The sequence below is a fragment of the Drosophila rhopaloa genome, unplaced genomic scaffold (genome assembly GCF_018152115.1).
Source record: "Drosophila rhopaloa isolate 14029-0021.01 unplaced genomic scaffold, ASM1815211v1 contig_2, whole genome shotgun sequence".
Taxonomy (NCBI): Eukaryota; Metazoa; Arthropoda; class Insecta; order Diptera; family Drosophilidae; genus Drosophila; species Drosophila rhopaloa.
In genome coordinates, this window is record NW_025335083.1 from 16,443,810 (window position 1) to 16,466,529 (window position 22,720).

Genomic DNA, 22,720 nt, shown 5'->3' on the forward strand with positions numbered 1-22,720 from the left:
ATTAATGCTAAGCGGGGAAATCATCAAGATATCCCTTACCAATCCGACTCGGCAAATCTTCGAATTTCTCAAAACTGATCAAATTACTCATTATAAACATAAAAAAACTCTAGCTTAGGTTTTGGGTGGTGCTGTTATTCTGTAATACATCAATCAATAGGCACTTTTACTTAATTTACTATAATTTCTTTTCACTCATTTAATAAACAACAAGACCATTTACATACATATGTACTCAATTAGTGTTTACGCTTTCTGCTTCTGTTCCTGGCCGTAGTACTCGCTGTAATCGTACTCCCTGAAAGGCACATCGTAGGTCAGGTATCCGGAATCGCGAGCCTGCTGCACGGCCACCATTAGACGCAAATGGGTCTTCTGGCACAGGCCCGTCTTTGAGTAGCTGAGCACGTCTCCGCTATGGGGCGAGATGAACTGCTCAAGGAGTTCCGTGTTGCGGTAATCCAACACCAGGTATTCATCCCGGCAAATGGGGCATGGATTCCCGGTGGATATACGGTTCTGGCGGATGCACGTCTTGCGGGTTTTGCGTGGCGCATACATGCCCTTGTGGTTGCGCCTGAAAGGGAGTGTGGGAATGGTCAGAAAATATGGCGAATTTGGATGACTTCCCTCCTGATATAAGTGGCTTTTATTGGACCTACCGATATTGTGTCCAAACAAAGTCCTCGCCATAGGTTTGTTTGTAGGCGGCGCTCTTTAGGTACCGCATCGATGTCTCTACGGGGATAACCTTGCTGCGATCCTTAGGATCTGGTGCGGAGCTGCTGGAGTTATCCTCGCCATCGGCTTCAGGGGATTCCGCATCCGCAGTGGAAGTCTCCGCCTTGCAGCGGAATGCACTGGCCGTGTGAAGAGCTCCTCGACTATTCCGAGTTATGTTGACTAGGCCACCATAAATTCCGCGTGCAATGGGCAACATTTTAATTGAAAAATCGCAATTTGTTTTCCAAAAAACGCAGGAGACGACGTAACAAATTGCGTGCAGCCGGTGGATCAGCTGATTTCCAACAGCCTGGCAACGCTGCCCAAATACCGATGTTTGTTATCGATATATTCAGGGATGGAAGATAACTTCTAGTGGTATTCGAATTCATTACTTAGGTAATCAGGATACGGTTAATGCTTTCTAGATCCTATCCAAACAAGCGGGTAGGTTTGAGTAAATCATTTTTTTTATCGCGACAAATATTAATAAATAATAATAATTTTATATTTTACTTAGGCACCTTTTTATTTATGTTCGGAACCAGATCCAAAACAACCAATCAGCATTTGCACTCGTTTAACTGTCAATACTAAACATTTTTACCCTCGAAAGGACTTTGGAACTACAAACTTTGGCGCTTGGAACCGCTGAAATAAACCGTGAGTGTTGCAACATGGTCAAAACTAACGTAACGGTAAAGAGAGACACCCACAAACAGGCACTCACACTCGCTCCGACACACATGCAAAATCGGGGCATGAATGAAAATGGCTGCGACGTACGATTCGTTTCCGCCGTTAGTTTAGTTTCTTTCGGAATTTACTGGTGCAAAGTAGCGGTACTCTTACTGCGCTCGTGTGTGTGTGTGGGAGAGTGCGCGGTGTGCGTACGCGTGTGTGTGTGCGGTGGGGCAGCCTTTAATCACGTGCATACTAAAAAAAGGCATTTATTTACGTTTGAATACCGTTATAAAAAAAAAATAGAGGACGCCGACGCCTAGGTTCGCTGTTATTCAAAGTTAGTAATAGCTCACCAAAATCTCTTGCGTGCATAAGTTTTTTGGTTCTAATCAATACTTGGCAGACGGTCATTTAGTTTTAATTGTTGCAAGAAATACATGAACTTCGGAGTAACAACAATAACACCTGCGACAAAGGTGAGTCAATTTTCGCTTGCCTTTATAAATAGAGCCGCACTGAGAATTTCTTATCAATTGCAAAAAGTCGCCGCAACAATAAACAGTGCTATAAATACCGCTTTGCCAACTGCAAATATTTAAAATAAAACGAGAGCGCATTTGGCAACCGATCAAAAGCTGATAGTTTTGTCACCAAAGAAAAAACATGAAAAGGGTGTACATGAACCCTTTTTCTGAAATCTTTCTGCTCGAAAATGCCCGGCCCACGAAAAAAACTTTTCCATTTTTGGAGTGTCTTCGCGCATTTCGTGTAATAAATTGCTATTTTCCTACGGCGCCACCACCAAAATCGTGGTAACTTTGTGCCAAATTAATACCTGTTGGCTGTGCGCCCCCCTTTTTTATGCCTTTCGCGAGCAAACAAATAATTAGTTAGGTATGCAACTCGAAGGTTGAAATTCTCTCTAGTTGTGTTAAATTTAATATAAATATAAATATTTTTCCTAATTTAGATATATAAAATAATACTGAATTATTAATAAGTAACAATAAATGTATAATATATCATTCATTTGACAATGCTTCGAGTTATAGAATAATGCTTATACTTCTAATGCTTTAACCAACTTTATTCCATTTTCTTATTTTAAACTTATTTATGTCAGACTTCTTAATGTCGTGATAAGCTTTCCCATTTGGCAATCCTTTAAAATTAGTAAACATAATTACACATAAAATGACACGATGCGCACTTTAAAATTTTGTATTAAATAATTCTATAAAATAGGAGAAACCAAAAGAGAAATAAAGAAGGTGCTTATAGAACAATTATCATATTAGGTATTTTTAGCATGTATTCATCGACATAATATTATTTGGGGTAGTATTATGGGTTTTTAATTGTTGTTACAAAAATAAAGGTAGTAACTGTTTATCCGTACAAATGCTTTTAAAAGTCTTTGATTATTTTCGTGGACTTTAGATTAATAGATTTAAGTGGATGATCTACAGATCATACCCACTGAATGCAGAGTATCCAGGACAGGCGTGGGCGTCATTCAAGTCGGCGCCAAAGAATTTAGTTGTCGACATTCTCACATTCATTTGGGTTTCTCGGTTTACTACTCCCCACTACCCAATGCCCACCACCCAGTATCCGGAATTGCCCCATTTGCGCCCACAACTCCAACAGTTCGCATTTATTTTTGAAATTTGAATCAGGACTCTACTGGTGTTCATTCCGTCCGTCTTTTGTTTATCCTGCCCGGTGCACGTCACACGGAAATGTTTGCGTTTGCCAGGGGACGTCAGATTATGGGTCCTTTCTGGCGTGTCCTTCGAGACTCCTGGGTTCGGTAACTTTAGTGGCTTTATGTGTGCCCACGCGTGTTTTCGTCCGGGCCCTTTGGTGGTGCTTTATCAATAGGTTGTTGCCAGTTTTGATTAATGTGCTTTCACCATTAGTTCCCCTAATGACAGATCGCCCATAGAACTTCGGAACAGTTAATTTGTGTAATATTTCCAAAGTCGAATGGACTAATTAGTGTAATTGCGAACGCATTTGCCCATTTGTATTCCCTATTGGTTTTTGGTATCCTTAATTGATAAAAAAATCTACTGCAATTAATGAAATGTTGATTTTCATTGAATTTGAGAAGTCCAAATTACTTAAATTATTGTTTATTCTGGAAATATATAATGGGGGTTAGGTTTATGGATGTTATGCATTTATTACCAACAATATAGACTGTCTTTGATAGTCCTTATCAAAATGTTGATACCTTTAGATTGGTATACCTTTCGGTATAAAAGGCAAGGGTGCCAATATCATTGCGGTTTACCATGAATAACATTATTCTGCATTTGTTTTAAGCTCAAACGAGACTTTGTTATACAGTTTTCGCGCCCACATTTCGTGATAAAGCTCATTTATCACCAAGGAGTAACCCATCGAATATAAAGAACCGAATAACAAAGAAACAAATAAGCTGCTAAAAATATAATCCTTTTGCCCCTTGCGTTTTCCAACCTACCCCGAAAAGAGATAGCGTTCACAACAATTTAAATACCAATTTGCCTAATTAAGGCACCTCTAGACCGCGCCTCCGCCACTGACAACTCAACTCATTCGGTAGAGTTAGCTTCTGGGTCCCCACAGACCAGTCGTAAGTCCAAAATATTGCGTGACCCGTCGAATGGTCGAGTGGGTTCGGGAAGAAGGGCAGTCGGTGCAGCTGGTGGTAATGACATCAACGCCGCAACATGGTGGGGATCCCTGTCCAGAGGTCATTGGTTGGAGCTACGCGACGGTACGTCCTTTGGTTACGCTTGTTTTTCTCAACTTGTTAAAAAATAATCATTTAAATATATATTTTATAAATGTACCAACCCACCTGGTTGGCCTCGCAATCGTTAATTATGTAGAGGGGACCAATTGATCCAGATGCCCGAGTTCACAGGCAATCGAATCGGTCGCCTGACATTGAATTCAGGCATTGCATTGTCAATCAGTCAGGAACCGTCATCAAGTCCTTCAAGTTGTTTATTTGACCAGTTTTGAGACTCCAGCTTTTCTTCTACTCAACCCTCAGACGATGACAGCCAAGAGCGATAAGGATATTCTGGCCAACTCCATGTACGAGGATGACCCCAATGGAAACTCAGCGCCCGCCACCACGAAGGACCAGGAATCGGATAAGCCCGAGGAGGTACTGAAGGTCACCACTGGCGCCACATCAGCATCTAATACCGCGACGACAACTTCTCCGCGCTGGGGACCGCAAAATAAAGGGGCCCAGGAACTGGCTTCGTTATACAGTCCAGGTGAATAAATTCCCACACTACAATACGCAAAAAAAAAAAATATTATTTGATTTTTTACCTCAGTTGTCAATATCAGAAAATGTATTCTTTAGCTATATGTGTATATAAAATAATTACTAGTCAAGGAAGGCTATTATTAGCATTTTTAGTCAGTCAAACAAAGCCTTATAATTAAATTTAAATGTAAATTTATTGAGCTGTTGCTTAATTCATTCAATAGTCTATACTAGGGTATTGTAATTTTAGTCTATAGTTTGCAACGACCAATAGGAATAAGTAGAAAAACAAGAAAGGAAAGCTAACTTCGGGCGGAGCCGAAGTTGATATACCCTTGCAGAATACTCTGTAAATTATATTCTCCAAAATTATTCATATGATGCATTCTTAATACTCATAAAAAATCCCAACTTCCTAACTTTAAAAACACCAAAGTTATGGCATTTCCAATCGTTCAGTTATATGGCAGCTATAAGATATAGTCGGCCGATCCTTATGAAATTTGGTATGTCGGATTGATTGGCCAAAAATAAAACCCATAGAAAATCCCAACTTCTTAACTTTACAAACACCAAAGTTATGGCACTTCCGATCAATCAGTTATATGGCAGCTATAAGATATAGTCAGCCGATCCTTATGAAATTCGGTATGTCGGATTGATTGGCCAAAAATAAAACCCATAGAAAGTCCCAACTTCTTATCTTTAAAAACACCAAAGTTATGGCTTTTCCGATCGTTCAGTTATATGGCAGCTATATGATATAGTCGCCCGATCCGGCTCGTTCCGACTTGTATACTACCTGCAATAGAAAGACAACTTTTGGGAAAGTTTCGAGCAGATAGCTTTAAAACTGAGGGACTAGTTTGCGTAGAAACGGACGGACAGACGGACGGACAGACGGACATGGCTAGATCGACTCTCCTGGTGATGCTGATCAAGAATATATATACTTTATAGGGTCGGAAATGTCTCCTTCACTGCGTTGCAAACTTTTGACTGAAATTATAATACCCTCTGCAAGGGTATAATAAATTTAAAAAATTTATTTATACTCAGAAATAGAATAATATTTAACAACTCCAGAATTACGTTTTTAATTTTATGAAAATCAGATTACTATATTTTCATATCGCTGCCATAACTAACAACGGTCTACAAATTTATCGGAAAATCGTCTTTAAGCATATAAATCTAAATATATTATTTAATACTTGATATTACCCAAATGGCAAAACTTTTGTATTGCTAGTTTAAAAATTCAAAATTGACTAATATCTGGCTATGTTTTTCTATGAAAATTTAAAACGAACTAAATTTTTTTTATAATAAAATTCATGAATACCTTAGATCATTTTGTAAATTTGGTCTCAGTGACTATGGTTTTAAATTAGATTAATTTAAGTCCCACCTTAACGTTTTACTTCTACACCCAGTTTTGATTATATAGGATACAACTGAAAGAGTCTTTCTTTTTATTTGCTTGGAATCTTAACAAACTATTACTTAACAGGAAAGCGCGCTCAGGAAATCATATGCGTATACACCTGCATTGGCCTGATGATCATCAACTTGGTCTTGATTGTGAGGCATCTCCGCTTGGAAAGGATAAGTGCGGCATTCCTGTCTGCCTTGTGTGGTATTATTACGGCTGATTTTGCCTCCGGTTTGGTGCATTGGGCGGCAGATACATGGGGATCAGTGGAATCTCCCATGATTGGAAAAGTGAGCAGTAAATCGAAAATCGAATCTATTTAAGACTATAATATACATTTTTCAGAATTTTCTGCGCCCGTTTCGAGAGCATCATCTGGATCCCACATCGATAACGCGCCACGATTTCATTGAGACAAACGGCGACAATTTTATGGTTGGTATTCCAATCCTCGGATATTTGGCGCACTTTTTTTACATTAGATCACCGAGCGAGATTCAGCAACATTTCGGCTGGATAGCCTATGTGTTTCTTTGCTCCATATTTGTGGCCATGACCAATCAGGTAAGGATTTAATTTATTTTGATTTAAATATGGTTTCAAGCCAATTCAATTTAGATACATAAATGGTCGCATACCTATTGGGGACTGCCGAGGTGGGTTCTGTTACTCCAGAGCTGTCACATTATCCTGCCACGCAAGCACCATCGCATCCATCATGTGGCACCGCATGAGACGTACTTTTGCATCACCACCGGATGGCTTAATTGGCCACTGGAACGCATTAGGTTTGCCCTAAAATGGAAATTATTTAAATTTGGCTCAACATTCATTATGTCCCAATAGATTCTGGTCAACATTCGAGCTTATTATTGAGCATTTTACTGGCCTAAAGCCCCGCGATGACGACATGAAATGGGCCAAGAAACTTACATAGGTTTGCTGCCCATCGACTGTATATAGGAAACTTGGACCAAGCAGCCTTATCTTGTTGAAAGTCATCTTCAACTGTTACCATATAATCGAAATGTTTTGCACAACGAAGTAGCTTTAAATGAGAGCAGATTACTTGTAAAGTTAACTGAGCAATGGCATAGTTCTTAGTTGCATGTTTGTTTTAAATAGTTGATTATTATAGTTTAAGTTAGTGTTTTTTATATTTATTATACACACCTGCACAAATCGCACATTAGAGCGCATAAAAATATATGCAGTCATTGATCTCGCCACAGATTAATCGTAATACGAGTGAGCCTTACGTATACCTAAATAATAAATGAAACAAATTACTGAATAACGAGCACTGGCTTGTCGGATAACTTTTTAAACATTTTTACACTAAACAAAGTTAATTACTTGATACATAAGCTTAAAGAGCAACTGATTTTTGTACCAGCTCCGAACAAAAAGACATTTTTAATACATTTCATCATCGCTGCTTTTCGATGGCTATAAAATGAACTAATTTATTTACAACTATATATAAATATATACAAAATACAATTTAACTAGGCGCTGTATGCAATCAAGAACGTGACTTACAAATTTTGCCTTAAAATTTTTTATATGTATATGATACTATTGAAAAATTTATGGAAAAACGGATACAGATATTAGTATGCACACTTTTAGTGGCAATTGTTAAATCTTTTGTAAAAGACCAATTTTTATAATTTATTTTTAAAGAAGTTTGTTATGTGCAACACATTTTCCAAGAATTTCACTAGCAGCTTAAGAATTTCTAATACTCTAAGTCGAACCTTGAAGAGGACTAGTTGCTTGTAACATTTGATGTGTTGATGCCCAACACAGTAGTTCTAAGACAGCAATATTAATTGTGATCTGAATAAAAAATTTAATGCTAATTAAACCCAATTCAATTTTGTTATTTTTATTTATACATTTTTTTCCAAATAGTTAAATTTATTAAATTATATTTAAATTGTTCTTTCTTACACTTCAAAAAAATTTTATGTGCAATTTTGGCCAAGAGAATAAAATGCTAATAGTTATGAACTTACCTTTGAACTTTTTAGTTTGTTTGACTACAAGTCCAGAAAAGTATTTTTTAAAATAAGGTTTTCTGATCCGTTTTAATTATCATTTGTGGTTCTCCTGTTGTCTTTCCTTTCTTAAATTTTTAAAGCAAAATAAATTCAGTAATAGTCTGTAACAGTTCAGAGAAAGTACAATATAATTCGCGTTTTAGGAAGAGTTTTCCCTAATCCAACTTAGTTCTCTAAACCCAATTTCTTTACTAATAAAAAATAACAGTTTAATTAAATAATAACTAATTTAGGTATTATTGCCATAGTCGCTCAATGATGCTGCGATATTTTGGGCTCCACTTGAGATACCTTTTCTGTTTTTTTGCAAATTCGACTGATGTATGTTGGGAATCTTGGCAGATGGCATGGCTCTGGGCGAAAAGAGCACGAAAACGATCCTGGTTCTTAAACAATTCAGCGAACTGCAGTGGTAACCATAATATAATATGTTGAGCTCCAGATACAACAACGAAAACTTGCTTGGTAACTGCACCTTTAACAATTTCGCGAGAAATGTGCGAGTTTTTAGCGTATCCGATCAACTCCTAGCTCAACGCTCGCATCAGCGACTTCTGGAGGAGGAAATCGTTGGCGAAAACATATTGACAATTAACTCAGTTTTCCCTTTAATAAGCAAAAACTTGGTAAATAAATACAAAATAGGCGGTAACAGAAATAATGTTTCGATTGAAATCCTGTGATCCGTCCATACGCCTCTGAATTATCATCCAACCAGTAGAACTGCAGGGAAATGCCAGTTGGACCTTGACTTGGACAATCCATTCGGATGCATCTCGTAACCAGGTCAGTTTTATCAGTTAGCTTTTCCGAAACGGACATTACTTGGATCGTTTGCATCGATGTTTGCCTGTTAAAACATAGGAAAGGCGATGTTTTCTGCATCTCTATGGTTCATGCCATGGCTAACGAATTGGTTCATGTAATAGAGTGGGCGGCACTTTTATATCCATTTAAGCTTTCCAAACTGCAAAGCGATTTTCTCAAAAACTGTGGATACAATTTTTATCGAATTTTTCAGAAACATCACCTAAGCATCCCTACACAGGCCTATATACACGGCATATTGCCCGTGTGAAAAACTTTATTTATTATTCAATTTTTAAGTCCTTTTTTGTATAAGCTGATTCAGACGCTTGCCCACTGTTAAGCGATTTTCTCAAAAACTGTGGATACGATTTTTATAAAATTTTGAGTTTAAGAAAAGCGTGCAACTTGGAACACGCTCTGTGGGTTGAAATATTCTTCAAAGTGTGGGGGGAGTCGAACTCTTACATATATAGTTAGAATTTTCTTTTTTTTTAATATTTCTACACTTAAAAGTTTTCGATTCAGTGCCTAAATAGCGAGAAAATCAAAAAATAAAAACAGCCCTCATGTTCCAAATTGCACCGTTCCGCCAACGCCGCTAGTTTCACGCATATACCAAAATTCATTAAGTTGAAAATAATACGGCCACTCTCATCCGTCAACTGCACAGCCGGTCACACTTAAGTTGCGGGCAAGTGGTTTTTTCGTGATAAAAATTAGGGAAACTACTTCGGCATTGATAAGCGATCTGATAATTGCCAGCAGAGCACTCCACGGGCAGGCGGAGCAGCACCAGGCCTAGCTGGATATAGAATATAGACGCGTAATGCCCCGCCGATCGACTGGCAGAGAACTAGTGCCGTGCAGTAACCTTCTGACGTTCGCTTTGCAGTCGTGGTGTTTTGTTATTGGGGCGGAAAAACGACAAACGAGATTATAAATAGGCACAAAATGTGTGTCGGGAGGATGCAAGTGCAGGTGACGCAGAACCAGTGCGCCTGAGTGTTCTCCAGAGACCACCCATCTAGTACTACAAGTACCACCAACCGTAAAACCCGGGTGAATTTAACAATTTAGGTCGACATTTCGCGCAAGGGTAAGCATATTTCGGATGACTATCTTACTCAAAACGAAATTATTGGTAAAATTGTGAGCTAATTAGTTGGCTGTTTCAATTAAGCTGCATTCGCTGATTTAAAAGCTAAATCAAGCGAACCACGGGCCCAAAGCGGAGTCAACAAAGAAGCGGCCAAGAGAAACGTCGAAATACATAGTTTCAACAGCACACGTTCAAAGTGAAGGTCAACGTCACAACGACTCGAGCGGCAAGTCTGGCGGCCGAAACCGAAAGACAAAGTGATCCACCAAAATCATCGGTAGTCTCCAGATAGCCAGCACCATGTCCACCGCCTCCGCCTCACCCGCATCCCTTGCTTCTGGCCACCGGCAGATTCTCTCCATTCTGGTGGCCCTGGTCATCCTGGTGGCCTGTGTCCTAAGCACGGAAACCACCATGCCCACACAGAACATGTCCCACAAGGAGCGGGCTGAACTCAGGTAAATCTAGCTGTATTCAAGTGTATACACAATTTCTGATCAGGTCTCTTGTGTGTTTCTTAGGCCTGTTTTCAATCCGATAATTACAATTAAATTAAAAATAACAAATATATGACATATGCAGGTTGAATTTGCATAACTTGTTTTAATTATAAATGCATATAAATTAAGATATGGCCGTTTCAAAGTCATCTTATTAAAATCAACGAAAATTAAGTAAAATACGAGTGTAATATGAAGAATAAATATAAATGTCCTTAAATAAATAAATATGAAAATATGAAAATTCAAGTTATGATAGTTTAGTTTCTTTAAAATGCAAACGTAACTGTAATATTAAAGTGTACTAGTCTTTATACCATTAAGAATGAGTTAAACTAGGGTATTTTATCTGATTTTAGGGAAGAGGCCCGTGATATGTTCTACCATGCATATCACGCCTACATGGAGAATGCCTATCCGGCTGATGAGCTGATGCCGCTCTCCTGTAAGGGACGCTATCGCGGAGTGACGCCATCGCGTGGCGACATGGACGATATCCTCGGAAAGTGAGTTAAAATCAATTCGTATTTAGGCGGGAGTGTTAACATTATTTTTACAGCTTCTCCATGACTCTGGTGGACACATTGGACACCCTAGTGCTGCTGGGAGATTTCACCGAGTTTGAGCACGCGGTTAAGCTGGTTATCCGCGACGTTCAGTTTGACAGCGACATTATCGTGTCCGTGTTCGAAACGAACATTCGAATGGTTGGCGGCTTGCTGTCGGCCCACATCCTTGCGGAGTATCTGCAAAAGCATGCGGACACGATGCACTGGTATAAGGGCGAGCTACTGGAAATGTCACGCGAACTGGGCTATCGATTACTGCCTGCGTTCAACACGTCTACGGGCATACCGCATGCACGGGTCAATCTCCGTCTGGGCATGAAGGATCCACAGTTAAAGAAATCACGAGAGACTTGTACGGCATGCGCAGGAACCATACTGCTAGAGTTCGCAGCTCTGTCGCGGCTCACCGGTGATCCTATCTTTGAGGTGCGAGCCCACGCTGCCATGGACGCACTGTGGAAGCTACGGCATCGGGGTTCTGACCTAATGGGCACAGTACTTAATGTCCATTCTGGCGACTGGGTGCGTAGGGACTCCGGCGTCGGAGCGGGCATTGATAGCTACTACGAGTACTTGTTCAAGTCTTACGTCTTACTGGGCGACGACAAGTACCTAGCCCGCTTCAACCGTCACTACAACGCCGTGATGAAATACGTCAGCGAAGGCCCCATGCTGCTGGACGTGCTAATGCACAGGCCCCACGCCAAATCAAAGAACTTCATGGACTCGCTGCTGGCATTCTGGCCGGGTCTTCAAGTGCTTTCCGGTGACCTGAAACCGGCAGTGCAGACACACGAAATGCTTTACCAGGTATGATTCATCCTTTGCAGAGCCACAGATCATTTTGATTTACACAAATATTTTACATTATCTTTCAGGTTATGCAGATGCACACCTTCATTCCAGAGGCTTTTACCGTAGACTTCCAAATACATTGGGGTCAGCACCCCCTGCGGCCGGAATTCATCGAGTCCACATACTTCCTGTACCGCGCCACTGGTGATCATCACTATCTGCAGGTGGGCAAGCGGGCTCTGAAAACACTCCAGCAGTACGCCAAGGTATCTTGTGGCTATGCAGCCGTCAATGATGTACGGACTGGCAAGCACGAGGATCGGATGGACTCGTTCGTGCTCTCCGAGACAATCAAGTACCTCTTCTTGTTGTTCTCCGATCCCCAGGATCTAATCATCAACGTCGATGAGTTTGTCTTCACGACCGAAGCTCACCTGCTGCCCCTGTCTATTGCCCAACTAGGGAACTCCACGTTTAGTAAGTATTTAAACAAAACGTTCAAAGAGGGCTTAGTTTTATTCGTATTAACAAAAACATAAACCTTTCGTCGGCTAAATAAGAGGGAAAGAAGGAAAATATTAAAATACTATTGTGTTAAATTGTTTTTTAAAACCTTTGCCGCGTTAAAAACGTTTTTCTTATCATTCAATTTGCCATAAGTCTTAAAGAGCCCTTGGAGAATTTGAACAATTGATAAAAGCTTATTTGCGTCACAAAGTAAAAGAATTTCTAATCAAATCATTTTAATCTGTAAAGTTTTGGATTGATAAGGCATATTCCCTAAAGAGTAAAGATACAAAATATTTTTTTTTATTCTCGGGGAAACATTTTTTTAAAACAATTGAATAAAACAATTGAATAATTGCTAAAAACTTATTTTCGCCATAAAGTTTCGAATTCTTTGGTAAATAATTTAATATATTACATTCCAAGGATTTTTTAGTTGGAAGCAAAATAATATAGAAAAAATATAATATGGCTAGCTTGTTGTAACATTTAATTAATTCCTTCTTTTTGTAGGCTTTCGGCAGTCCGACGAACACAACGTACTCGACTTCATGCGCACCTGCCCAAGTTCAAATAAGCTTTTTCCTGAAAAAGTACGCAAACCGCTGCGCAACTTCATTACGGGCTCCTGCCCGCGCACCACAGCCGGAAAGCGACTCAGCGCCCTGGATTTTCAGGCAAGCAATGCAGATCATCTGCGAGCTGTTTACGACATGGGCATTACCATGGTTTCGGTAGGCGACCGAAGCCAAGGCAAGGTGCGACTTTTCCATAGTTTTTATAATGTAAGTTTTTTTCTGTTCCGCTTTTTGGTTTCGTTTGCATTTCGTTTGACACAATGGGTGGGCATCTTTGCACTACAAATTTCCTGGATCTTTCGCCCTTCACATTCCTTTTCCCTACCATCATCATCATACCAAATTCCACAATATTCCATGTGTTTGCTTTTATTCAGGCCAAAAGCCACGAGGAGGGCGAAATGGGACTGCAGTTCATGCAGGAGATGTTAGAGCTGACCAAGATGCAGAGCATAAATCAGCTGGCGCAATTGCAAGTTCGTAGATCCTAGAGTAAAAATGGTGAAATAATAATTAACATATATTGTTTTAAATTTACAGGCCGTGGCCTACGCCACTGATGAGAAGGCTCAGGACTGGATCGCCCTAATGGCCGGGCCTTCGCACTTTAGCCCGGAGCTAATCGGCGACCAGTTCGTTCAGGGAGATTTGGTGCTGGCCAAACCGCGTCGCGCCTGCGAAGAGCTGCTGGAGAATGCCGAGGAGGCGAAGGGCAAGGTGCTAGTTGCCGAGCGCGGTGACTGCACGTTCGTGAATAAAGCACGGTTGGCCCAAAAGGTGGGGGCAGCGGCGCTGATTGTCTGTGATAATGTACCGGGCTCTTCCGGCGAGACGCAGCCGATGTTCGCCATGTCCGGCGACGGCAAGGACGACGTGCTCATTCCGGTCGTCTTCATGTACAGCGTGGAGTTCGGCAAACTGTCAGCCGTGATGCAGCGACGGAAGCAACCGCTGCGCGTCCGCGTTATGCAGATGGTGGAGTTTAAACGATGGCAATTGGCCAAGGCTCAGCGGCAAAATCAAACCGCGACGGTAACACAGAAGCCGGAAAAAGAGTTGTAGTGGACTGCTGCTGTTGGACCGCCCTCAGCGTTAACTATTGTTTTAGGGCTACTTACCGTCTTGAAATGTTATCGCCAAAATAGAGATATATTTTCTATATTCGTAAATTGTACAGTAAGCGATCGCAACTAAATTTGAAATTCTTGTACTTTACTAGACATGTAAGCACGAATTAAGGCCGCGAGTTTTTGAACTCTTCAGTATAGGGATATTTGCATTTCGTGGTTGGTTCTCAGGTTAGCGATGGCTTCCTAGTGGCAATATGATAACCGAATAGCATCTGATATCCGCATTCGCGTTCATTCTAATTGTATATTTGGTCCACCTCACAATTTTTTAGACGGATTTTACTCTTTCGTGTAAGTAAAACTTGTGTACATAAAACATTAGATCATAGCAGCAATAAAACACTAATTAATAATTAATTTTAAGAAAAATTAGTTAATAATGTAGCGAGTCAGGAGATTGATCGACAAACGTGTAGTTAAAATTGTTTAGTTCTTATACAAAAATAAACAGTCTAAAATATATGAAAAATAATGAAAAGCACGAAACAATATTCTTTTATAAAATTAAACGGCGATGTTATAACGTTTAGTGAAGACTTTACTAAAAACACTGTAAAGCGGGGAAATATCACAAATATAATTAATGTAGAGTAGGAATAAATCGGAGGAATTTAAATTCAAAGTAAACGTTTGAAAATTATTTATAGCCTCGAATTGCCATAAGAATTATGGCTCGGGTTGCTCTAGACAGGCCTCGTCTGTGAGGATTCTGCATTCGAAGGTGTAATAAGTTACACCCTCCTTAAATCTCATTGTTTCTTCTTTCGCTGACTTTGTCTCTGTTACCTTTTTGACGACCTTTTTTTTCTTGAATGAATCCACTTTATCACAATAATGAGTCCTACGCGTCCTCCATATACCGCGAAGAATGGAATATCCTTCGTCCAACAGAATCGGTAGTGTCACTGCTAACAGGATGTTAATCAAGAGGTCCAGTTCATACCCGGGTGTCATTTTTGGAACCACGTCTCTGACCAGGATAAGCGCTGTGGAAAGATCTTCCCGCTGGATGAGCTCTTCTTTAACCACTCTTACAGGAGAAGAACACTGCCTGGTTACTGTGGAGTTGGCGTCCAATGAGGCGAATGGTAGTTCTTTATGGTTATCTGTTGGCTCCTTCTTATATATGTCTTCTGGGATTTCGTAGCCAATGAAGTAAGATGGTGAGTTCAGTGATGGTCCCGAAATTAGCCACAAACTCTCTTCGTGTACCATTGAAAAGAGCCACAATATGAACTCGAATAATCTCTCCAAAAACATGTTTTGTAAATAAACTGTAGACACTTTTCAAGGTATGTTAAGGCAAATGACAAACCTTTTTCGATTGCTTTTCAGAATAAATCTGAAATTAAATTTTAAGACCTGGAAGAAAATCATTTTTGGCCGTTTTCTCTTTCGCACTTCAAATTAAAGAACACCAATTCTCTTATTGCTTTCCTAATATTTAAATACAACTCATAAAACAAGCACTGTATTTTTAAACAGATTTCCTTTTAATGACATTCATTTGTTTTCATTTTGGTGTTTCCTTTGAACTAAAAATATGACACATCCACTGCTGCAGTTGATATAGTAATAAATCAAATATTTGAATTCATAACTAGGTCTAGAACTAAGTTACCTTAAGCTAGGGTTTTGTTTTTCTTTTAGAAAAAATAAAAAGAACCAAAGAAACAAAAACACTTAATCAATGATAGCGGACAGCTTAGTAAAGGCTTATCGGGTCTGACTAACTAAAAACTTATGCAAAAAATATTATTGGATGATTATGTTGGTAAAGACTACATGGTTTAAGACGCAACTTATTATAGTTTCGAATATATTTGAACTACATGATTTCGGCTGACAGCCAAAAGCATATTTATGGATCTTAGCGTTCACAATAAAGGCGTGTTGTGTCTTGTGGGTGATTTTCAACAGGGATTAATGTGAGAAAACAAAAACTTGGTTCAGGGTCAAGACATTCCACTTTGCAAGTTCACTGGCACTGGCCTACGTCGAGTGCCGCTGCTGGACAGCCAATTTTAACATGTGATTGGCGATGCTGTCTACCGTCAAATGTTGCGGAGACATCTCAATCACTTGGGACTTCTGGCGGGCATAAAACCGCTGCGCTCCATTGTTTTGCGGCGCCAAATAGGTGAGCTGCCTCGGATCCGCAGCACTTATCCAGGCCTCGTCGTTCGATGCAGACTTGATGATCAGATGGTCCCCGGTGTTAACTGCCTCCGTGGCGTCATCGAATTGCGGGGATGGCAGTCGGTGAACCTGCAGCAGGCGATGCGAGGGCGTAGCATGCGATAGCTCGCAGGCAATTACATGCACCTCAGCCGGACTGTTTGGCTCTTTTACATGCTGGTAGAGCACTAGCATACTGCTTTGATCCATGTCGAGGCTGGGATAGTGCATGGCAGCCAAGCTGCTACCCAAAGGACGGCCCAGATCGTAGTTCATCAATGTGTCACCACTGCGATGGTCCCAAATTGTGATCCGCGTCTGTCCATAGCCGATTAGGCGGTCCTCCGAAAGGCACTCGATGTGGCGTAGTTCGTGGCGTAGCTGCTTGAACTCCCGAATAGAGGCCAGCGTATCCAGCGTGGGCGTCAACGAGTACTTGCAGATGCCCGAGCGCGGCTTGCCCATCACCAATTCCTGCTGCCAAGCCATAACAAAGTAGCGCGACTCCGCGATCGTAGTATAAATGACATTCGGCCACTCACTGAAATATTTTTATATTATAATATTTAGAATGTGGAAAAGGAAATTGTTTTAGTACTCACCAGTTAACAGCGTCCAAGTGCACAGAGTGCATCCGGGGCCGTAGTTCCTCTTCGCAAAAGTAGTACACGTTCACGTGCAGCGACGTAAGCTTCACCTCCCGCTTGTGGTGGTCCAACGGCCTGCTTCGCATTTCAAGGTACACCGGCGTCGAGTTGTGCACACAGATGCGGTTGCCAAACGGCGTAAATATCTCCTGTTCTGTAATGGGTTGAAGAAAGATTAGGAAATGAGTAAATGTCTAAGAACCTTCAAAGCGTGTAACCCACCTTTAGTAAGGCGTCGCACTCTTCCCAAGTACACCCATCGCGGTCCAACTTGCAGCTCTTGCTCTGTGTCCTTGGAATCGCGCGAATGCGGGTGGTGGAGCTGTGATGCGGGCAATTTCCTAACGCCATCGAAGAAGGGCTGCTGGCGCGGTTGGTGCAGCACGTTGAACACTTTGGAGAACTTCCAGAAGGTTATGCAGTTCTCTTGTAGCACAATAAGCTGTTCCAGCTCGTAATACATATATAGAACCTTGCCGTGCTTGGCGGAAAGTGGATTCGCTAGCGTTGACGATCCCTCGCTGAGGCGTAGCAGTCCGCCGGGAGGAATGGCCAAGATTTGTTGGGCAGGATCCAAGTGTCCCGCGTGCTGCCGAGAGCGACGTGGCTCCTTAGAATTCAATGGCGGGGATGTGGGCGAAGGCGGGTAAATAAGAGCGGGCTGGGCGTAAGGCGGTTGAGCGCGGGAAGGGGAATGAATGTGGGTCAGTTCTGCAGCCCCAACGGCAGCAGAGTTATCCAGATGTTTGTAAGGTTCCACAAGCGCATTGGGGACTTCTTGTGCCAACTCTGTGATCCTAGGAACGGCGACTGGAGTGTGGTTAGGCACTGCTTCAAGATTACCGGGCAGAGATTTGGCACGTGTCCTCTTCGTGCGCTTTGTCAGTCGATTGATAGCTTTCGTTGCACTTGTCGTGACTGTGGCATTCTCCTTAACGCCCTTTATCTTGCGGGGACTGTTCGGAGGAGCCAACTGCTGCTGCTGCAGGCGATGCTGTTCTGGAAGACTCTTGTCTGTCGGATCGGGTCTCTTTAGGGCCGCCCGTACAATCTTGGGCATCTGGACCCTTTTGACGCCAAGTGCTGTGCCGCCGCTCAGTCGCTTGGCTCGTCCCTGGGCCATTTCGTCCGAGAGAGCGTAGCTCTTAAGCAGACTGACCTTACGGTTTCGCAGCAGCTTTGAATTGAGGTGCGTGGTGGAACGGGTAACCAGGTCGCGGACGCGAGTGTGCTTTCCTGAGCTTGGAGCTCCCACGGTAGTGCGTCTGCGTTTTGTGGCAGTAACTGGCTTGGTAACGCCATGGGTTTTCCTATGTTTGGGTGTTTTTGGCGACTGAGCCGCAACCACAGGTGATGAAAGTGACGATTTAGCTTCTTTAACTGGACTGATCTTTATGAGATTTGTCTTCGCAGGTCGAGGAATCACTGCAGATGGACACGGAGCACCTACATCACCAAAGGCTTCTATCAAGTGAGCGGGTGCCGGTGAAATGCGAGACTCCTGTTTGCCTGGCGATGGTGTCTGCGGCGAGGCATTGTTTGTAGCCTTGATGATGTAAATCGATGGCTTGGTCTCGCGCGCCTGGCGCAAGCGTTGCTGCATTTTCTCCAGCAGCTTGGATTGGGCAGGAGCTGCAGCCTCGTAGACCTTGGCGAACGCTGCCTTAACAGACTGCTCAAGTTCATCCTCGGGCTCTTTGTGTTCCTCTTGCTTCTTGATCCCTTCGCCCTCCTTGGGAGATCTGCAACGCTGCGGCTCCAGTTTCTTGGGAGATTTGCACCTTTCCCGCTCCTGTGAACACCGGTGCTTCCCCGTTTCTTTAGGGGATTTGAGTCGCTCTTGTTCTTTGGGTGATTTGACCAGCGCGCGATCTCCCTGTGCCCGTAAATAGGTGTCGTAAAAGTGGTTCGACTGGCGCTGGTCTTCTGCAATCGAAGCTGGCAATTGGCCGATAAAAGTGAGCTCTCCATCCGCCCCCGGAACGGTACCGGCTATCTGAGGCAGGGAGGACTCCTCTTTATCAGTGCTAAGCTCACTGCTGGTGGTCAGCGGCATCTTCTTGTCCTTATCCTGCTGGCGGTCTCGTTCCCGCTCCCGCCGTTTACCGCGCACATCACTGCGCATCCGGTCCAATTGGTGTTGTGGTCGGACTCGCAAGGATCGTCGGGCCACAGTGCTGTTGGCTAACTCCCGCATTGCAGTAGCTACCGCGTTGGCCGTGGCCAGTTCAGTAAGACCCAGATAGTTGCAGAACTCTTGCTGCTCGTAGAACATACTGTCGTTGGGGCAGCTGAAATTCAGCTCCTGATTCGCGGCCATTTGCAGTGGCATCTCTGCAAAAAATAGTTAAAATTAATAAGTCAAATTAAATTTATTAAAATTCAAGTTAACTATGCAATGAAATTTAATGAAAGTTAATAATCTTAAGACTTCATAAATATGTTAAAAAAATATTTTTTCAAAGTGATTTCGATTTGAGTTTTCACTAATTTTTTGATTATGGTACAGAATTATTATTTTATTTTTAAAGAATGTTAATTTTAACATCCGAACGAAGAACGATTTGTTAAGAACTGGATGAAGCAAAACTAATATTAATATTTTGGATAGGAATGGAAAAACAAGCAAAGTACTTTTGTGAATAAAAACATTAAGGCGGCAAAACATCTCACCTTGTGGCGCCTGTGGCAGATCCTGGTAACGATACAGCTGTTGCTGCTGCATTTTATGTTCGATAAACTGCTGCTGTTGCATTTGCACCTGCTGACGCATAACATCCAGGACAGCAGTTGCCAGTTGCCGGTCTTCTGAAGGCACAATATCACTGGAGTTCGGCTGCATTAACTCAACTATTCCTTCCGAAGCACCGGCACAAGGATGGGCATTGGAAACGGATGCAACCGGATGCAAATGCACGGCGGATGACCCTGCTGTTGGTGCAGCCGCGCTGCTTTCCAAATCTGTGGTGGAAGTTTCCTTGGTAAGGAGCCGTCGCTCAGAGGTTTTCGTCTCCATGGTCTTCACATCAGAGGCATCGGGAATCACCTCCTCTTCTTCCTCCGGTTGTTGATCCACTTGAAGCTCCTCCTCGGGAATCAACGTGGTGACGGAGGCGTTCTCCATGCCCACCACCTCGTAGCAATCATCGTCATCGTCGTCCAGCACTATGGTCTCTTCGGTGGGCATGATATGCAAGTAGCGCCGATGGACCGGCCGCTCCGCTGACTGGGAACTGGCTTGCTCTTGGGTGGACTCGTCGGAGGTCTGCATGATATCGCGGCTGATCTTCTCCAGGTTTCGGGCCAGTGATTCGCGAAACTCAATGAAGTTGAGCTGCTTGAGTGGTGCTGTGGCAGCCTCATACTGGTCGAAGGCGGCCGCAAAGCTCTCTACATCCTCGACGGCCGCACACTCCTCACTGGCCGCCGTCTCCCAACTGGAGACCTTCTCGGCGGGACTCATCTGTGGCTGAGCCTGGCAGATGCTGGCTAGCCTTCTATCCATAGCCTCTCCATGGAGTGTATTCTTCATCAGTGGCGGATACTTGCGCTTCAGTGGAGCCACTTTGGACGGAGAGTGGCCGCCCATTAAATCGTCATCGAATTCATAGTTATAGCTGGCGTTGGGCATGGAGGAGGAACTGACTGGGAACTCCGTGGGACTGCTGTGCTCGCGAGGCAACTTCCTGAGCAGATTATTCGGCGGCGGCTCCTGCCCTTCCATAACGCTGATGTCAATAGGTTGGCCCGGTGTTTGCTGCATCATGCCTTCCTCGTCTTCATCGTCGTGGTCTTCTAATTCGTGATCATACACTTGACAAATGTCGGGGCGTTCCTCTTCCATCGGAGTGTCGTCCAAAAATGTTGCGTTCTCGTTCTCCTCGGGCGCTTCGTCCTCGACTAGTTCCTGATGAACTAGTGGTTGCTCCAGCGCTGCGTCACTGAGGTACACATTGTTTTCCGCCGCCATACGTGCTTCATCCTCACCCAAATCCTCTACCACCTCCTCAATATAGGCAGCACCATTGAGGCACTCATTCGCACCAGTTTCTTCGGGCAACAGACCCAGCAATGCTTCGGCTCCATTCCCGGCCATCAGAATGGCCCTGGCGAACTCCTGTTCGCATGCCACGCCCTGGGTGGCTACTATGATCTCACAGCAGTGCTCCTCCGCCAGCACGACCATGTTCTCTCCATCCACCGATTCGTAAATGACACACTGATCTCCCTCCTCGGCTACCTGAAGCTCGTGATCATCATCATCGTCACCGTGAGGCACCATGGCGAACTGGTCGACATTGCCGTTGGTCAGCAAAATGCCGGGACTGTTCACTACGGCCTGCATCAAAGCAATAGCCGGGTCCTGTGCTGATTCGGGCGAGTCTGTAAAATAAATTAAATTAATTTTTAATGCTCATCAATAGCAGAATGAAAAATGTAAATGTATACGCTTTACTTAAAATTTTAGTTGCACTAAATAGATCATAATTTAGAGTTTGGTATTCTCAATTTAAAATAATTAAATCTGAGACTTGTGCAATTTTGGATGTCAACGATTATATTAAGCACTTTCCTATTGGAAACGGTTTAATGCATGTTTTGTTACAATATTGTTTAATTATTTTTGATTATAAAATTTTTTAGTTTTGAGACTACGATTTAGATATTATATATTCATAGTTGGTATTAGCTCCCTAACCCACCATTGATCTCGATGACCTCATGACTAATGCTCGGACGCTTGGCGGGCGTGCAGGTGGTCCATTCAGGAACTGGAGTGATCTCCTCCGCGGCCATCATGTGCCGGCACAGTCCGTAGATGAAGCGTTCGCCTTGGCTGACGAAACTGGTAGATGGGTGGTCCTCCGCCCAGCCTTTGAAGCCGCTGCCGCTCGAGATAAGGCTGTGGATGTCTGAATCGTCGGAAATTACGTGCAGCATGCTGTCTACGGCAGGGTCCAGGTCCGATTCCGGCGCCGGCTGCTCTGCATCGGATTCAGTGGGACCCGCGGGCCGCACCCGATCCTCTGCCACGCCCGATACGGCGGCTGGAGCATCGACCGCCTCCGAATCCACCTCGTCGCCTTCCAGCGGCGAGTAGCAGTTCAGCAGGTGCTCCTCCGCCGTCATATAGGCCATCAGACTGGCGCATCTCTTGGACATCGCGTCGGGGATTGGATTGGATTACTAGCCCTAGCCCGCACTGGTCAAATGGTCGATTTGTGTAGCAATTGTGGTAGGATTTCTTCTGAATTTAGCACGTGAAATTTAAAAAATATACTTGATGCTGTCTACAAAACAATGCCGGAACTGACTGGCCGTGCATGATTACATTATCGGTGCTTGGTCGGTTTGCTTCGATTGTTATTTTATGAATTTCTGCGTGTTTTTTGTTGTATATTTCTTATTTAGCAGGCTTATTTTTTTTTTGATTAGCTGCCTTATCCTGTGTGACCGTCGCTGGACCGTACAAATATATCAAATGGATCTCGGAAAAAATACCATAGAAATATACTGCATAAGTTAGCACTTACTTTTAGCGCGCGCTTAATCAATGTAAAAGGACCCTGTATCTTTCAGACTTATTTAAATTTTACAAAAAATTCGAACTTATATGGTCTTTTTGTGAGATATTAATTCTTTTGGCTGTACTTTCGAAAAACCACCACCTCCGATCTCGAAAAATAATACGAAAACATTTATATAAAAGAAAAAACAAAAT

The 22,720-nt window shown here is 42.7% G+C and overlaps 4 protein-coding genes across 8 annotated transcripts; 2 read left to right on the plus strand and 2 right to left on the minus strand.

The window, feature by feature from the left end:
* Nucleotides 1–159: 159 nt before the first annotated feature.
* Nucleotides 160–1,036, minus strand: LOC108044729 (28S ribosomal protein S18b, mitochondrial). Its single transcript, XM_017123836.2, has 2 exons — nt 663–1,036; nt 160–577 (listed from the first exon to the last, which is right to left on the minus strand). Exons 1-2 carry the CDS (start codon nt 938–940, stop codon nt 247–249), a joined length of 609 nt encoding a protein of 202 aa, XP_016979325.1. The 5' UTR covers nt 941–1,036; the 3' UTR covers nt 160–246.
* A 266-nt stretch (nt 1,037–1,302) lies between these two features.
* Nucleotides 1,303–7,994, plus strand: LOC108044727 (plasmanylethanolamine desaturase). Of its 3 annotated transcripts, none has more exons than XM_017123834.2 (6): nt 1,303–1,386; nt 4,457–4,688; nt 6,198–6,409; nt 6,465–6,683; nt 6,738–6,907; nt 6,966–7,994. In XM_017123834.2, exons 2-6 carry the CDS (start codon nt 4,460–4,462, stop codon nt 7,054–7,056), a joined length of 921 nt encoding a protein of 306 aa, XP_016979323.1. In that variant the 5' UTR covers nt 1,303–1,386; nt 4,457–4,459; the 3' UTR covers nt 7,057–7,994. The 3 variants fall into 3 exon arrangements, with proteins under 3 accessions (XP_016979323.1, XP_016979322.1, XP_016979320.1); XM_017123833.2 differs by lacking the exon at nt 1,303–1,386 and adding an exon at nt 1,511–1,883; XM_017123831.2 differs by lacking the exon at nt 1,303–1,386 and adding an exon at nt 3,734–4,174.
* Nucleotides 7,995–9,653: 1,659 nt separating this feature from the next.
* Nucleotides 9,654–14,659, plus strand: LOC108042378 (ER degradation-enhancing alpha-mannosidase-like protein 3). Of its 3 annotated transcripts, none has more exons than XM_044460132.1 (8): nt 9,654–10,091; nt 10,158–10,552; nt 10,954–11,100; nt 11,154–11,973; nt 12,042–12,435; nt 12,979–13,250; nt 13,421–13,519; nt 13,584–14,659. In XM_044460132.1, the coding sequence occupies exons 2-8, from the start codon at nt 10,395–10,397 to the stop codon at nt 14,103–14,105; spliced, it is 2,412 nt and encodes an 803-aa protein (XP_044316067.1). In that variant the 5' UTR covers nt 9,654–10,091; nt 10,158–10,394; the 3' UTR covers nt 14,106–14,659. The 3 variants fall into 3 exon arrangements, with proteins under 3 accessions (XP_044316067.1, XP_044316066.1, XP_044316068.1); XM_044460131.1 differs by having other exon boundaries at nt 10,176–10,552; XM_044460133.1 differs by having other exon boundaries at nt 10,176–10,552; nt 12,979–13,223.
* A 984-nt stretch (nt 14,660–15,643) lies between these two features.
* LOC108042375 lies at nt 15,644–22,452 on the minus strand. Its single transcript, XM_017120607.2, has 5 exons — nt 21,702–22,452; nt 19,672–21,381; nt 17,221–19,332; nt 16,954–17,152; nt 15,644–16,892 (listed from the first exon to the last, which is right to left on the minus strand). The coding sequence occupies exons 1-5, from the start codon at nt 22,159–22,161 to the stop codon at nt 16,166–16,168; spliced, it is 5,208 nt and encodes a 1,735-aa protein (XP_016976096.1). The 5' UTR covers nt 22,162–22,452; the 3' UTR covers nt 15,644–16,165.
* Between the last annotated feature and the right edge of the window lie 268 nt (nt 22,453–22,720).